A 16,898-nucleotide genomic window follows, 5' to 3' on the forward strand; every position below is an offset into this window, starting at 1 on the left:
ACATGATATTTTAGTGAATATCTCTGAGACCATACATACCACAGTCTTGATGTCCTGTACAGAGCACATTCAGGGCTTTTTAAGAATATCAAATGTTTGGAGGTTTGATCATAAACAGACCTTCTCTTTGTTCTTTAAAAATGACTGATCAAATTTAGCACTCTTAGGAAAATAGGATAATATTTGTAATTATTATTTAAATAACTAATTCTCATATTGTCTGTCATAGATATGGGGTTTCAAGACAGAATGTGACTTTTTGTTATGAAACAGGGCATAGTTTTTATACATGTCTTCTGTAGAGGACACCAGGACAAACATCATGTTAATCAGGCATTTTGGGGAAATGCAACAAGTCATAGGAAAAACAATTATAGATCAATATTCCTATGAAATATAAGATATTCTTATGAAAATGTTGTCAAGTTATTACTCCCTTTATAACACTTCTTTTTTGATTATGGTTTGCCCCAAGAACACATTAATATGCAAATTAGATGCAGTTATAAAATGTGAATATCAGTTTATGGATATTTTACACACATTGAATAAAGTAAAATAGTACATCACATCATTCTGTTATATCTTTCATAACATAGTTGAGAATCATCTTTGTACGAAGTTTGGTTAAAAATAGTCTGCAACTTAAAAACTGATTGGTGAATGAAAAAAAAATCATTATTTTTGCTTATACATGCCTTTCATGTCTATATATTAATTAATTTATTTTAATTAATTAGTCCTGACATCCTCTACAAAGGACATAGAATAAAATATGAATAAAATAAAAAAGTTTTTTCTACATTTGTTTCTTATGCTCCGACCAATGTAACGACATAAAAAAATCACAAAACTTTATTTAGGAGGGTAAATAAAAAGAATAAGATATAATAGGTCATATAGTCTATTACTAGAAGGAATACAAGTATCTTAAAACGTAAGTGTTATCTATCTTTTGTGTACATTGTAGTGTGATTTGCAGCCTTTTATAGCGATTAACAGCATCTGCCCTTATATACATATAATTACGGTTTGAATTGCTGGGTGCCTCTAGTACGTCTAGTACGTCCGGGAAGTTAGACACGCCCACTCGTCTCCAACATCAACAATAGACAACGTGCAAAACAAAATCTGAGACCACAAACGACATGAACATACAAAGATAATGGTTTTTCCTCATTAATTAAAACGACAACGCTTTTATTATTCAGCTCCAAACAATGGATACGGAAGCAAAGGTTTGTTATGTGCTTGAAAGAGAAGTCTCGTGCTCTGGAGAGTTAGTTTGTTGAAGCAGTTACTGACAGATGTGAATTAATTGTAGGTTCCCAGCATAAGGAGAAGAGATCTCCCTCCGATTCCTCAAGCACAGAGAGTAAGTCTAGGATTTTCATAAAATATCCCGTGTGTTTCTTTATATTATACTTTGAGCTGTTGCTCGTCAGTCTTCCAGTTCTATTTGATTTTAGTGAATAATAAGCTTCACATTGACAATCACAACAGTAGTCAGTAAAGCACAAGTTCTCAACTCTGGCTCTCGAGATCAACTTTCCCAGAGTTTAGCTCCAACCTCGATCATGAATGATTGAGAGCATAGTTCTCACTTAAATTTTCATTAATGTGATGCTTTAAGTTGATCATAAGTGAGTAATGACATTATAAAATCAAAGAATCGTTTAAAAAAAAAATGCATCATGGTTTTCACAAAAACATTAAGCAGCACTGTATTTTTGAACAAATAATTCTTTTTTTTTTATAGACACACATATTTGATCAAATAAATGCAGCCTTGCATAAATATAAACCTTTTGGGGGGAAATTCCCTAATACATTTGCTCAAAAAATTTAGTAGAAAATATAAATGGTGTGTGCTTATGTCTGACATAAGTAACAGTATTTGATGGTGACTCCTGAGTAGCTCCTCCCTTACATAATCCTGCTGCTTGGCAGATGCCCGTCTCAGATTTAGACTCACATTAATCCTTGCTTTAAGTGCTTGGGGATGTTTGTTTGTACATGCGCAAATATCCACATCTCTTCCTCTGTGTTCCTCTTGTACTCTTGAGTGGAATGGCGAAAAAGCCAACAGTAAGCTTTATTAGACACTATATACAAATGTAGAGCCCTCAACAGATGCAGCATCTGATGCATAAATTTTATTCGAACTGTTTATTGCTAATCTAATATTATCTTTTAACATTTTAGCGGGGACCACGAGCACTGCCATCTATGCCAAGGTAAGATCACCTAGCAGATCACATGTTGTTAAAATTTTACTTTTATACAGCAAACTCACATGCTTTTATTTCCTTCCTCTTCCTTCATTAACACACACACACACACACACACACACACACACAGTCAGGACACAGCAGGTGAGTGTTTCTCTTAGAAATGTTTTTCACATTTGGTTAAGTCTTATTATGTGTTTGAGTAGGTAATGTTTAAAATGATTGTTTTGCCTTTATGTCACAAATTGATGTTTATTGGTCAGTTAACGTTAGATCATATAATGAAGCTCTTCTGCTGTCCTTCAAAGAGGAGATTCCTGCTCCAAAGAGTAGGAAAAAGAAGCCCAAGAGGGATGTGGAGAGTGTGGATGAACCTGACGGTGAGTTTAGGTGGTAAAAGCAAAGCAACACACTTGATATGAGAGAATGGGGTTAGTTGTCACACAGGGAAGTTGTTACAAGGGTTAAATCTCAGAAACAGAAAAAGTTCAATTGCATAAATTCCTGGGACAATGATCAAGTAGACACAAAGAGCCAGTGTACTAACATAACATTTTCAAGTTATTAAGGAAGATGGGTCATATTTATACCACAGATTCATACAGCAACATACACGATGTCCTGGACATCCAGTCAAAGTACTCAAGATCTGCGTGTGTGTATTGTGTGTGCTTAGTCCCTGTTTTCATGCGGGTGTACCAGGGTGCCCAAGGTTTAGTTCTTGTTCTGTCTAGGTGTGTCCATGATGGGCACATAACAAAAGGGCAGTCAAAAGTGAAGGCCAATAAATAAGAATTATTAACACCTTGCAACCAGTCAAACTTGCCTGCTTGGTATCACCTGTAGAAGCATGGTGTGCATGTGATGAGTTTGATTCGCCTTTGACCTTTTTTTAGATGGTGGAATGGAAATGGGAGGGCTTACCAGTCGCAGACAATCCGAATGTCAGGAACCTTTGACCCCAGAACCTGTGGAGAATCCGCCACAAAGGAGGAAAAAGAAGAAGAAAGCCCAAGCCATTGGTAGAAACGGTGTTCAGTAGCATGTCCTGTTCACTTCGACTCATCTGATACCTGTAGAGCTGGGGCTTCATTAACATAGAAACCCCAGAAATAATACTGGTTTGCTCTTATTGGTCAGATATGGAGGGAGATCAGACAGACCTGGTGTCAAATGGAGATATGGTGGATCAGAATGTCGACGAAGAGGTGACGCGCAGACCAAAAAAGAGGAAGTACGTCATTTTTTTTTTTACCTTAAACTGGTTATCTAACTTTTATATGAAAGCTCTGTTGAATTTAATTTGTCATTCAACTAACGCTTTCTATTCTTTCTTTATTTCTTTCTCCAGAGTGAAACCTAAAGTCACAGAAACACAGTCCAACAATGAACTAGACATAGAGGATGATGACATCATCACAGACCCCCAGGAGCCTGTGTCCCAGCATTCCTTGTTCTCTGCTCCCCAAGGGCAGAGCCAGCCTGTGGGAAAGGTGTTTGTGGAGAGGAGCCGTAAGTTTCAAGCAGGATATTGTGCATATGTTGTGCAAAGTTCAGAAACTTTTGACATCTAAACATTTAAGTATTTCTAAGGGGTAATTGTTTGTATGCAAGTTGCTCTTTACATCATGAAATGAAGGTCGAGTGACCGTGTATGTTTGGCGGCAGGTCGTTTTCAAGCAGCCGAGAGGGTGGACCAGTGGAAGGCCAGTGCCCCGATGGAGCAGAGCTTTATGGACATCCGCTCAGTGTGGACCACTAGAGATGTCTCCTTGAGAGTCCACAGTGGCTTCAGGTGTGCTTTAAATGACACTTAATTTTCCAGTAAATCTTCAAAACTGCTTTCGACTTCAACTTAATTGGGTCGTTCTATACATAAGGTGTCTTTTTGACTGGAAAATAAGTCGGATCCGATTTTTTTAATAACTCAATATGAATGAGAATAATGATAATGGAATGTGGCATAACATGGTGGGAACAATAATAAGGTTTCTTTAAAAATTAATTACATTACTTCTTTAGTATACATCGAAAAATTACAAAATAATGCATTTTAATAAGATTCTGACCTATTCTAGTCTAAAGGAGCAGAATCTATCAGGGTTCAGACAAAGTTTAGATTTGTGATGTTGTGTCTGTTCAATGGCCGACTTTCTATTCAAGACCCATGTCACATGTTTTAGTTTTTAAATGTATTTTTCCATATAATTCGGCCTCCACAGGCTAGATTGTGTCAGACAAGCTGGTTATAGTGAAAAAAAGATTCAAAAGATCATAAATCAAGAAGAGTGTTAAAGCTTGTTACTAATTGAATTTCCCTCCAATGTTGATGATGTTATAGTATACAATTTAAAAGAACTGTTTTCTATTTTAATATATTTTGAAATTTTATTTATTGTAATGGCAAAATGTAATAGCTTTTTTGTTTTTTTTTATGTTTTTGTAACATTCTAAATGTCTTTACTGTCACCTTTGATCAATTTCACGCATCCCTGCAGAGTCAAATAATTCATTTTTCTTACAGAAAATAATCTCCCTGACATCCAAATGCTAGTGTACATCTGTGGAAAGACGTTTTCTAAACCCTGACTGTTGTTACTGCACAGGGTGATCGGCCTGTTTTCTCATGGCTTGCTGGCTGGTTATGCTGTGTGGAATATCATTGTGGTCTATGTTTTGGCTGGGGAACAGATGAGCACTCTGTCCAACCTGCTGCAGCAGTATCACACTCTGGCCTACCCCGCACAGTCCCTGCTCTACCTGCTGCTGGCCCTCAGCACAGTTTCTGCCTTCGACAGGTGAATCGCCAAAACATAATGCCCATTCACTTGGACTGAAAGAAACAAAAGTCGAGTAAACACAGTAGCCTCAAGTATTTATAGATGCCTGAACCATTGAGATGAAACTAGTGTTTGTTCTCTCTCTCCTAACAGGTTGAATCTTGCCAAAGCTGCTACAGCCATGAGGAGTTTAGTGACTCTCAGTCCGGTGGCGCTTGCCTCGTTCTGTGAGTTTATCACATTTCTTTTAAAAAAAAAAATGGATTTGTTTACTCATACAGAAGCCATATATGAAAACAGCAATGTTTTAATGTACGCCTTTTCTTTTTCAGTGTACTTTTCTGCCCTTGTTTTATCATTAAGCCAGCAGATGACGAGTGATCGGATCAATCTCTATAATCAGTACTCTGGCTATAATGTGACACTCTGGTAAGATCCCTCTCATTAGAGCATGCTGGGTAAATATTCTACAGCAATAAGAGCCGAGCAGTTGTTGTGTCTCCTCACAGGCAGCCGGGCTCAGAGCACACCATCCTTCACCCCTGGATCACAGTAAACCTGGTGGTCACTTTGCCAGATATTAATTCTGAAAACATCTTCAGTTAAAAACTGAAATTTTAAAATTAGAAATTAAACTTGCATTAATATTCCATGCATGTTTTTCCCCTCTGTAGAGTTTTTAATGTCGATGGAAATGGAATATCCAAAAGCAGAAGAGAAGGGAAACATCACTGCATAAGGCACCTGAAGGCATTTTTTTCCTCAAATATATTTTGATACATGGTTGTAGATTTGTCATTGTATATATTAGAAATGCCAAACACTTACCTATTATGGAGTCTCAGCAATTTTTAAATAAACCAGTGATCGCACAAGGTGTCACCCTTTTTTTTTTGTTATTTTATTAGCGTCACGCTGGAGCGGGCTGAGGGCGAGGTTTGGCCAGCTGTATTAAAGCATTCACCACAAATAGAGACACCTTAACACAGTGAGAGCCCACGCTGCCCATAATCCATAATCCAATATCTGCGGATGGACTAGAAAGGAGGCAAACATTTCCAGGTTAAAGCTAGTTGCATGGGTCATTAACTATAGGAATGTTAAGCAAACACAGAGAGTTCTTACCTTCCTTATCAGCTAGATTTAGCTTTCGACAATCTGGCCAAATGGGATACAAGTAAGGACTCTCCCCACCAAACTACAACCGTTCCTCAGAATCCTTCGAGTCTTTGCAGGAAATGGACCTTCCTAAAGGACAAAGAAAGAAAAAAAAAGAGGGGAGTTTTAAATAAAAGTACACACACACACACACACACACACACAAATTATTATTATTATTATTATAATATTACATTATTATTATGGTTTTCAATCTTAATTTAATGCTAATAATGTTGATAATTATTCATATTTATTAAATGTTACATTTTTGTAATTGATAATGATTATCACATTTATTCATTATTTGTACAATATTATTATTATGTAATAAACTGCAACCAATGTATTGACAATTATTATTACACACACACACACACACACACTATTATTATTATAATAATAATAATAAATTACTATACCAATGTATTGACATAATAATACACTTCATAATAATACAATAATAATAATAATAATAGTGTATTATTATAATAATAATAATAAATTATTATTATTATTATTAAATTGTAATTGTTGAAAAATGTGTTTTTATAATAATATTATCATTTCTTCATATTTATAAATATGAATGCATATTAGTTGAACAACAACAACAACAACAAAATAGAATTAGTAATAGTAGCAATATTAATAACTATTATTATAATTCACCACAATATCTTGAATCTATAGGTGTACTCACTTGTCCTGCTGCCACAGCTGGGCTCACATGACTCAGTGATGGAGGGATGGCAAACAGACGTAGTGCAGTGAATAAAAATCTAGTAAAGACGTGGCAGAGGGAAATATAAGTGAGAGGAAGGGAGAAATGTGGTGGGCAAGACAGTACACTTACCCTTTCCTGCAGAGAGTACAAGTGAGGACTGATCTACAAAAGAGAAGCGCCTTCACGACAAAACGCTTGTAATGAGATGGGTACTGCAGTCCTGAGTGCTCAACAGCAAGCATTGTGGCTCAGGTAATGGGTCATCCTATATATATGGTTACAGCTATGAAGAGTAACAAGTAAACCAGTGATTTGCATAATTTGAGGCTGTCATTTTGGGAATTGAACAAAATGCCCATTCTCATTAACTTATTTCTGGGATAAATTGGGGAAGGTAGGAGTTGCCTATGAAAAGAATTTAGGTTTACCCATTTAGCGGAAGGTCCATGAGAGGCAGACTGGTGGGCTCAGGATTAGAAGTGTGCTCCAGCAGTGGTCTAGGACCAGGATAAGGTTTGGATCAGTCCTCTCCAGAACTGCACCTCCACATACACAGGTTCTCTCAACACTTTAGTAACAGCAGGGGTAGTCTGCCTCCGAGTAGTATGAGGTGTACGTATGCTCTGGGTATAAATACACAGAGAATATTGAATTAAATCAATTGCATCACATCATGACAGTGATAATCATCGACCCTGGTAATGAAATGAATTCCATATTGAAGTGGTATCTAAGGTGAATTAAAAAAAAAAAAAAAAAAACCAATTAATAATATGCTAATATTAATAATAATACAAAAGAAATTCCACAGAACTGCCAAATCAAGCATAATTAGGAATGAGTTTCAAAGAAGAATCCATGTGAGCCGCTAGAAGGAATGACCGAAAGTAAGCCAATTACTTATTCACAAGAATAATAAAATTACATTTTAATACATTAAAACCGATGTTATTTAAAATTTGTAATAATATTTCACAATATGACTGTTTCTGCATATTTTTTTGATTAAATGAATGCAACCTCAGAGCATAAGCATAAGACTTATTGTATTTTTTTATAAACCATATTTTAAATCTTAACCTCATACCTTTAAATGATAGTGTATTTAGACATTACTTTTACTTTTTGGCTATTGTGTCCTTGATATTTTTATCCAAATTTCTTTAACATTTTGGCCATTGGAGAACAGTCCAAATTTAATATTTTTAGATTTTTTAAATCTTGTATTGTTTGAACAAGGGCATTTTAGGATGACTTTTGCGTAAAATATGTAATTAGATTATAGTGAGTTTACTAGATTAGCCACAATGTGCAAAAGACAGCTCTTATTGGTTTTGCTTTCTTAGAAATTGCATTTCAGGATTCTGTTTCACCATCAGAGCATCCTTTGGTAGAGCACTGTCCACTGGCGCAGCCTGAGCTCCACCTGGAGCAGGCCGCTCCCAGGGAAGCCAGGGGGGAGGAGGAGGAACCGCATTCACCTCCACCACCAGAACCTCTCAACTGCTGATCCAAGATACCTGCACTGGAACTTCAGCCTTCAGGACACAGATAGGAAATATTGGGCCACCCCTTCCACCCTTTGTTACCAAAAAACTTCCAGCATAAAAAACAGTTGAGCCTCCCTCACTCTCACTTAAGAACTATCCCTTTGAAATTGGATCCACGAGGGTCCAACAGCCACTTCATATGCGGATGACATCATATTCTCATGAAATAACAAAACCACTTTCTTCCTGAAGGGTATAATGGAGGACAAATATTAGTCACCATAGGTAAACTAAAAAAACAGTGATCTGCAACAATGTCATGCTCTCTTTCTCCCCATGATTAATAACATACTCAGAAGGCTCTTCCACAGTTCATACCCACCTTCATTCTGGGTGCCACAGGGCTAACAGTAAACTGATAGATGTAAAGCTGGCAGTGCTGTCGACAAGTATATGACCACTGAGGTCATTCTCCAGCATGTGGTGAGTCTAAACTGATGCGTGGCATGGCATCTGACAACACCAATACAAACTGCCCATCCTCCTCATTACTTTCTGCAGGAAGTAAGCGGAACAAACACAGGGAAAAAAAAAAATACCTTCAATGTAATGTTTTGCAGGTTGCAGTAGAGGGTATTATACAGTGACAGTGCTTAGCCCAAATAATATTTTTTCATATATTTAATGCATTAATCATAGTTTTATGGTGGTATTTGGAGGGAAACCTATAGTAATCACCAGAAAAATCATGGATACAACTCATAACAATAATTAAAATAGTAGATGGTTTCTATAAAATAAGAAAGTAGTATTTATGTAAAAAATAGCCTAAAACAGTGCATAGATGTCAAATGTTTTCACCCCATAGAGTAAAAAAATAAAATGTTTGGAAAAATTTTAAGATTTTTTACTGTTTTTGAAAAAAATCCCTTATGTTCAAAGGACTGATTTTTTTGAAAAAAATACATAAAACAGAATATTTTTTTTTTTTTTTTTTTTAATAAATGTATTTTAAAAAATTTTGAATGGTAGTGTATCACTTTTTCCAAAATAATAAGCGCAAAAACGGTTTTCAACATTGAAAAAATAAAAAATTTTACTGACAAATCGCATAATAAAGTTTTTAAAGGGCTGGGAATATACTGAAAATTGATGAAATGGCTGCTAAAAAAATCTAGCAGCTTTGATTTTTTTTTGTAATAATATTTCACAATATTGCTGTTTTTAAAAAAAATTTTTAAAAAAAAAAAAATTTTTAAAAAAAAAAAAAAAAAAAAAAAAAAAAATTAAACATTAAAAATTAATAATAAATTAAATTTATAGTTACTTTTCTTCATAAAATTTTTGATTTAATGTAAAAAACTAACAATAAAGTCTTGGAATCCAATTTTAGTTGCACCTGTCCCAAAATGTATATATAAAGGGATAATCTTGTTTTTGCTCACCTGCCCCGGCATGAACAGCCCCCCCCCATAAAACAGCTGATACCCCACCCTTCAGCCGGAGTGATGTCAGGCTCCCACCTCAAAGGTATCTGCTCCACCAAACAGGGTGAGGGCCGGGGCTAAACGACTCAGTCCCGGGGAAAAGCTCTCTGGGAAGTTCCTCAGGACCGGGGGGGAATGATAAACCCCCGGCCCCGAACTGGGGAGCCCGGGGAAACTGGGATCCTGAGCTTGCTCAAAACCTGCAAACCTTAAGCGTTAAAATTTTTTTGGGGGTTTTTTGTAAATGCGTTTTTTCCTCGTTCAATTTAAAGAGTTCATAACAGCCCAAACCCTTAGCCCCCCCCCTAATTTTTAACAAACTCACAAAATTGTAAAAAAAAAGTTAAAACTACAGCTTAGTCCCATTTACAATTTTTTCAAAAAGGCTTTTATGGATTTTTAAAAAAAAATAACGTATTTCAAAAAAAAATAATAAAGGAGGGGGCAAAGAGATTTATATTAACTGTTTTGGCAATGTGGGTAAAAATAAAAAAAAATAATAAAAAAATTACAATAGGAAGGTGTTTGGTTAAAATAAATATCCAGGGGGGTACTAAAAAACTTAAAAAAAGTATCCCCAAACAACAACCCTTTCGTTTATTGGTTAGCCTTGTTCCCAGGAGGTAGTTTAGCACCGGTACAGAAGCGCAGGGTTTCTGATGACCCCTGTAGACGTGGATTGTTGCTACTTCCGTGAACGTTTGATTAATTTATGCGGTCATTAACATTTCTGAAAAGAAAAATGCGGTTTTGCTATATTTTCAGTGACATTTGTCTTATCCTATCGGTGCCCCTTGATTTGTATCCCGGGGAAAAAAATTAAAAATTTTCTGATCTTTTTTTTGTTTTTTTATTTTTTGTGTTATGTTTTATAAAAAATGAATATTACACATTTCGGTTTTAAATTCTCACCCGCGCTTTGAAGAAATTTTTTGGTTTACAGTTAAGTTACTTATTTTTTTTAGAGAAAAGCATTTTTGTAAAAGCTGATATATGTTAAGAAAGTTAATTAAACCGCTGTAATTTGCTTCTGGGGGCATATTTAAATTTATTTAACCCCGGTTTTCTTTTTTTTAATTCCGTCATTTGAAGTGCCTCTGGTGTGCCTGGCTAAACCCCCCAAAAGAAATAAATTTGCATTTTTTCCTCTCTCTCTCTCTCTCTCTCTCTCTCTCTCTCTCCCTTTCTTCCCTCTTTCTTTTTCTTTTTTTTTATCTTTTTTTCTCCCCAAAAGTTTTCTTTCATACTTTTCCCGAGTGGGAATCTGCAAATTAGTGAACAAAAGGGAAACCCGCATGAGTTCCTGGTGGGTCTTTATGTGAGTTGGGTCTTGGCATCTTTTTGGTTTGGTGGGAGACCCGGGTCATCTGGGGGGCTGGGACCAACTCGACCCAAAAAATCAACCCCAATGGACCAGTGAGTAAAAACTTCCTTTAAAAAAAATTAAATTTTAAAATTTAAAAATTAAGTGATTTTTTTGTTTCTTTTATTCACATAACACCTTTTAAAAAGGGTGGGGTGATTTTTAATGCTTTAAAGAAGTTTTTTTCCCAGGCTGCATTTATTTTCTACTAAAACTAAAAAGAAAAAATTTCAATTTAAAACATCTGTTCCGATTTATTTTTAAAAGTAATTTTCAGCATTAAAATGATCTTTAAAATCATTCTAATGTTTTTGGTGTTAAAACATTTTAATATTTCAATGTTGAAAAATAAACCTTTTGTAACAATACATAAAGATACGTCACTTTTGATCATTAAAAAAAAAAAAAACTTTCTGACCTAAACATTTTGATGGATGTATAAAGTAGCATTTTATTGCCTTACCAAATTTTTTTTTACCTTGATGGGAAAAATACAACCCCCTTTTATGCTTTTATTATGCAGCTTTTCTAATGCATATGTTTGTACCCTCCTCACGATTTTGAGAAAATGCTCAAGTCGTTGCTGGGTACCAGTCGGGTTCGGGGGAATTTGGAGGACGATTTCGTGATAAGAAAAAAAGTTAAGGAGGGAGCTATCAATAAACCTGGAGAACAATTCCCTCTTTTTCAGGTTGTAGGAGTGTTCATATCACAGTTCAGGATTCACTTTGGCCAACAACAAATTTTTTCTCTACATTGCATAAATCTAACTGATGCAGTGATGGTCTGCCTTAAAGGAAAGTTCTTGAATTCTTTTTGATATTAAACCATAGGTGATTTTTTTTTTTGTCGTATAATAATGGTTGATAAGTGTAATGAACAGTGCCTATTTTTAAACATGCAATCTCTCTCTTAAACCTCTGCTTTTTTTAGCTGGTGGAGGAGCTGGTTGATAAGTGGGCATTTTATCCTAAATCACAGCAACACCTCTTTGGGTCATTGCTGGATTGGCTATGAAAGGGTGTCCTCAGCTCCGCCATGGGGAGTCGCTTTCGGGATGATGCTGAGATCATTTATTCCGTAAGAACCATGAAGCGGTTGAGATCCTCACTAGTTATATTAGGTCTGCTTATGAAAATTCTTGTTTATAAAATTGATATTTTACATGTAAATGATATAGATCTGGTTCTGAGATCGGTAAAGGTTATCTGGATGGACCCTAGGAAGAGTTCCAGCAGAAAGGCCCATTTTGAGAGTGGTAAGAAGGCGAAGCGAGCAACATTTGAAAGTGCTGACTTTATTTTGATTGTTCAATGTCAGTGATCATGTGGTTTGTTGTTTTCAGCTCTGGCTGGATGGAGTCGGTGCTGAAGTCTGTGGCAAAGCAGAGGAGTGGGGCAAGGATCCAGTCAGGGCATCTTTTGTTAACTATTTACTAAGGCCAAGCTGACAGAGCGACAGTAAGCATCAGCTCAACACAGAACGATTTTATTTTCAAATTGAGATACTAATATTTACCCTATTTATGCATCAGTTATAAATAAACAATTATTTCATATGTTTTTGCTGTTCCTCAGGTGAGGAAATGGTATGGTTTTTACTCTGGCTGTGGGGATCCTGCTAACTGTGAGTTTCAATTTCTTCTTTCTAGTTGATTTGGGATAGCTTCAATATATTTTAGTATTGTATAGTATTATAGTTTTAATTAACATTAGCTTTGTTTTTATATTTAAATTTTTCAATTTAATTTTAGTTTAAATATTTTTTATTTTTATGGTGTGGCTTTATAATTTTGTATTCTTTTTTTTACTATGTAGTTTTTTTTTTTTTTTTCTTAATCTTAAACTTTTCTACATTTTGTTTAGTTTACTTTTTTCATCTAATATTTTATTTTATTTCAGCATTTTTTCAGCAAACAAAAATGTTTTTAATAGTTTTAGTTTTAGTTAATGATAATAACACTGTGTAACTTTTCTCTTTTTACCTTATGTCTGTATTTTTGTTATTCTTATATATAATTTATGCCTGCTCTCATCTGTGTTATTTCCCGTGTGCATCTGGGCAGTTCACTTCCTATCAGTCTCAGAGAGCAGTGCAGGAACGTCTCTATCATGAGCTTGTGAAGTGCTCGGCGAGGAACTGTACCTGGGAGAAGAGTTCCACAACTAGGTGAGACCCCAGGTCATAGCTTGTGATATTATTTTGTAAGTATTAGCCACTGGTATTGTTACATTTATTTATTAGCAGATTGCTAAATCAAAAATGACCCAAAAGTGAAAAAAAATGTACACATTGACAAAATTAATACTACTTTTTTTTTTCATACTCCTTTTTTTTTTGTTTTTTTTTTTTTTTAAGAGCTGTTTTGGTCAAGAGAGGTTGGTTTACAGTATGTACATGCTTAAGGGTTTACAAGAGTTATCCCTGGTTAACATGTTAAGTTGCAGTTTTTCTTTTCGTTCACACCAGGTGGGCATGATGTGTGTCAAGTCTGTTGATTTTCCACATAAAATTACCTGTACTTTGAGTGATACTTTCTTCCACATGGCCATCACTTTGTCTAGAAGTAATATCATGTTTTGATCACATTGTACCTCAGCTAATGCCCAGCAGGTTGCTGAAGGAAACAGTCCGCACAGCCAAACTGACGCCCATGGTTTTGGCTGGCAGACTGCAGGAGGTGGAGGGGAAGGTGGACCAACCACGTCATTCCCAAAGAAGTAGAACCAGCCGTTTTTCATTACTAGGCCCACACCACAAACTTAAAAAATCTCTGCATGTTTCATTCATTATATCTAGTCTAGTCAATATAGAGAGTGCTGTGACGTATAATGTTAAAAAATACTTTCTGGTTGTATGTTTGTAGACATTGGTTATCTATGCCCTGGGCGTCGTCCTTCAAGATGCGATTCACTTGGTCACTTCCATACAGGCTGTGTTTGTGTGTTAATTTTATTACAAGGTTGTGTTAAGGTTCATGGTTTTGCTGGAATTCTCCTGGTTGGTCTTCTTTGACAGGTTATTCCTGATGATTTGCTGATGCGTCAGTAAATGAAGAGCTTCTCGCTGCTTGGGTTTTCAGGAAGCCAGGCCTGCATGAAAACTAAGGTTACAAGGAGGAAGAAAATACAGAAAATTTCTCTAAAATAAATAACATAACAAAGATCACCTGAAAATTATAAAAGTTTATCATTTCTTTACCCGCGTGCCACTCAAAGCCTGTATGGAATTATTTTTCTGTTAAACCAAAGGAGATGTTTAACAGAATGCTCAGGCTGCTTACTTAGTGAATGGGAACGCTGTCAGTCAGACTGCAAAAAAAAAAAAACATATGACAAACAGCCGACATAACAATTAGTCTCTACGAGTCCCTATTGAGATAGGGATACTCAACCTGTTTAATTCCCAAGACACTCATTTTCCAAATATTAAAGACTGTGTATACTTATTAAGGTGGTGCCACTCACATTACAGTGACTGAGAGAAAAGTGATAATGTGCCATTATGGCAAAATTAAGTCTTGCTTTTGGAACAAAGCTTAAACCAAAACTAGAAGTTAGGAACGAAAAACACATTTATTTGACAGGGTTAATGTTCAGATTTTTCCCCATTCAAGTTAGAAAGAGTTGTTCTTGTATGCCCCCAAAATAACTGCAAAGATATACTTGCTGGAATGAACGTTCCCTTTCATTGTAAGGGGACTGTTGACCACTATTTATAGTCCCATGTAAAGGCGATAATATTCTGGTACTGCTATAATGACCCAAAAAGCTGCTTGTTTTCAAACTTTATGTTTGCAACAAACTAGGAGTTGGGCTATATTGGTAACGGGTAGTTCACCCAAAAAATGAAAATTAGGCCTGCGTTTTTTACTCACCCTGAGGCCATCCATAAGATGTATATCACTTTCTTCTTTCAGACGAAATTCAGTCGGAGGCGAGTTTATAAGATTGTCTTTTATTCATTCAAGCTCTATCATTGCAGTCAGTGGGTGTTGGCATTGATTCAGTCCAAAAAGAAGGTCCACGTGAAATAAAAAGCGCCCCCCTCCATAAAAAACGTTGTTCTCACACGGCCTGCCGGGGGGGGAACAAATGCCTCCGGTAGTGAATCGATGCTTTTTGTTTAAGAAAACATATCCATATTCCAAAAAACGTAATAATCACTTGAAAGCTAGCTTACCTTCGCTAACTGTTGTAAAACGGAAGCCGTACGGGGGGAATTACGTTTGACGTCAGTTTTGCGCAGCTGCGCGCGGTTGTGAGTCTAATTTTGAGGACACTTTTGATTTTCTCAGTTTGATGAACCCCTTTAAAATAATTAAATAATTTGAAATAATTACAATTTAAAATGATTAAAATTCCATATTTCTAGAAGTTCAAGGAACTGAATGTTTGTCAAGGATCACACTCTTAATCAGACGAAGTAATGTACATTACTTTTTCACTCATTTGTTATTACGAGATAGTTTTTTTTACTCATAAATTCCGTTTTTTTTAAATCAATCTTGAGGTAACTAGAAAGATGTATTCAGTATGTTATAGAAAATTTCACTAAAATATATCTATTATTATTATATTTAAACTTTACAGGTCTAACAAAACCACTTTTAAAATTAAATCATATACCCAGGTCTTCTAGATTAATGGAAACCCTGGGTCATTCCAAAACACGGTTAGTTGAGGGAAATTAATTAAAATAAAAAAATATTAGCCTGATTTCTGATCGTTGTTTTTTTCTTATTTAAACGCGTTCCGTGGTTGCCTTAATTTTAAATTTTTCTCAATCATTTTGAGGTTGTGATTCCCCCTAGTTGGACTCTGGCTCATGGTAGAGAACCAATGCAATATGTAAACATAGGAATATATATATTTTTGCTATTTATATTTTTTTTTATCATAGAAATAAATTATATGTGTTTTAATCATCATGAGGCTGAGTAAATGATGACCAGATTTTTCATTATTGGATAAACTGTTCCTTTAAGAAACATTCAGATGTCCCATAGCTCACAAATCTTCTTGCCCCATCCTTCTCTTCCTCTCTTTAGATTTGCATACACTGTGGCCGCAGTGCTGCTCAGCACGCTGGTGCGCAGGTTGAGACTGCACAGAGTGGAAGGGCAGGTGGTTGAGGCCAGGTATGAGCTGGTGACCACACCCAAAGATGACACCTGGATCACAGTCAGCAAGAGGAACTGAAGGACTCATAGCTCACGTCCCAGAAATAAACTCTGGGAAATGTGAATTATGCATGACCAGATGTCATGTGCTCTTAATTGTGTGGGGCAGCAAATTGATAAGATCAAAGAAATGTCATTTTTAGAAAAGGTCCAGGTTATTAAAACTATATGCCACGGTTATTTTAGACGGTCATTCCCTTCTGAATGTCACAGACATTCCATAAACGATGATCAAACCCACATTGAATCGCAATCTTTTAAATGCAATCTTTCTATACTAATAAAAATGTGATAAAAAAGTATGCATCTAATCTAGCTATCTATCTATCTATCTATCTATCTATCTATCTATCTAGCTATCTATCTGTCTGTCCTATCTGTCTGTCTGTCTGTCTATCTAGGCCAAATAATGAAACCATTCTGTATAGAGCATTTTTTGGGATACAGCAAAAAGACAGAAAAGGGGGACAGAAAGAGTGA

General features: G+C 35.7%; 1 protein-coding gene, 1 long non-coding RNA gene and 1 pseudogene across 2 annotated transcripts; 2 read left to right on the forward strand and 1 right to left on the reverse strand.

Annotated features, from left to right (window-relative positions):
• Nucleotides 1-1,076: 1,076 nt before the first annotated feature.
• Nucleotides 1,077-5,861, forward strand: LOC109060098 (transmembrane protein 237B-like). Its single transcript, XM_042757832.1, has 14 exons — nt 1,077-1,238; nt 1,325-1,375; nt 2,206-2,237; nt 2,362-2,375; nt 2,540-2,611; nt 3,128-3,253; nt 3,372-3,465; nt 3,583-3,743; nt 3,900-4,026; nt 4,838-5,029; nt 5,165-5,238; nt 5,344-5,440; nt 5,521-5,612; nt 5,686-5,861. Exons 1-14 carry the CDS (start codon nt 1,221-1,223, stop codon nt 5,748-5,750), a joined length of 1,215 nt encoding a protein of 404 aa, XP_042613766.1. The 5' UTR covers nt 1,077-1,220; the 3' UTR covers nt 5,751-5,861.
• Nucleotides 5,862-6,245: 384 nt separating this feature from the next.
• LOC122145225 lies at nt 6,246-7,057 on the reverse strand. Its single transcript, XR_006160173.1, has 3 exons — nt 7,026-7,057; nt 6,873-6,951; nt 6,246-6,259 (listed from the first exon to the last, which is right to left on the reverse strand). It is a non-coding gene; the product is annotated as an uncharacterized LOC122145225 (long non-coding RNA).
• A 4,747-nt stretch (nt 7,058-11,804) lies between these two features.
• On the forward strand, nt 11,805-16,465 carry LOC122145408 (annotated as a pseudogene).
• Nucleotides 16,466-16,898: the final 433 nt, after the last annotated feature.

This window comes from Cyprinus carpio, chromosome A6, assembly GCF_018340385.1.
Source record: "Cyprinus carpio isolate SPL01 chromosome A6, ASM1834038v1, whole genome shotgun sequence".
Taxonomy (NCBI): Eukaryota; Metazoa; Chordata; class Actinopteri; order Cypriniformes; family Cyprinidae; genus Cyprinus; species Cyprinus carpio.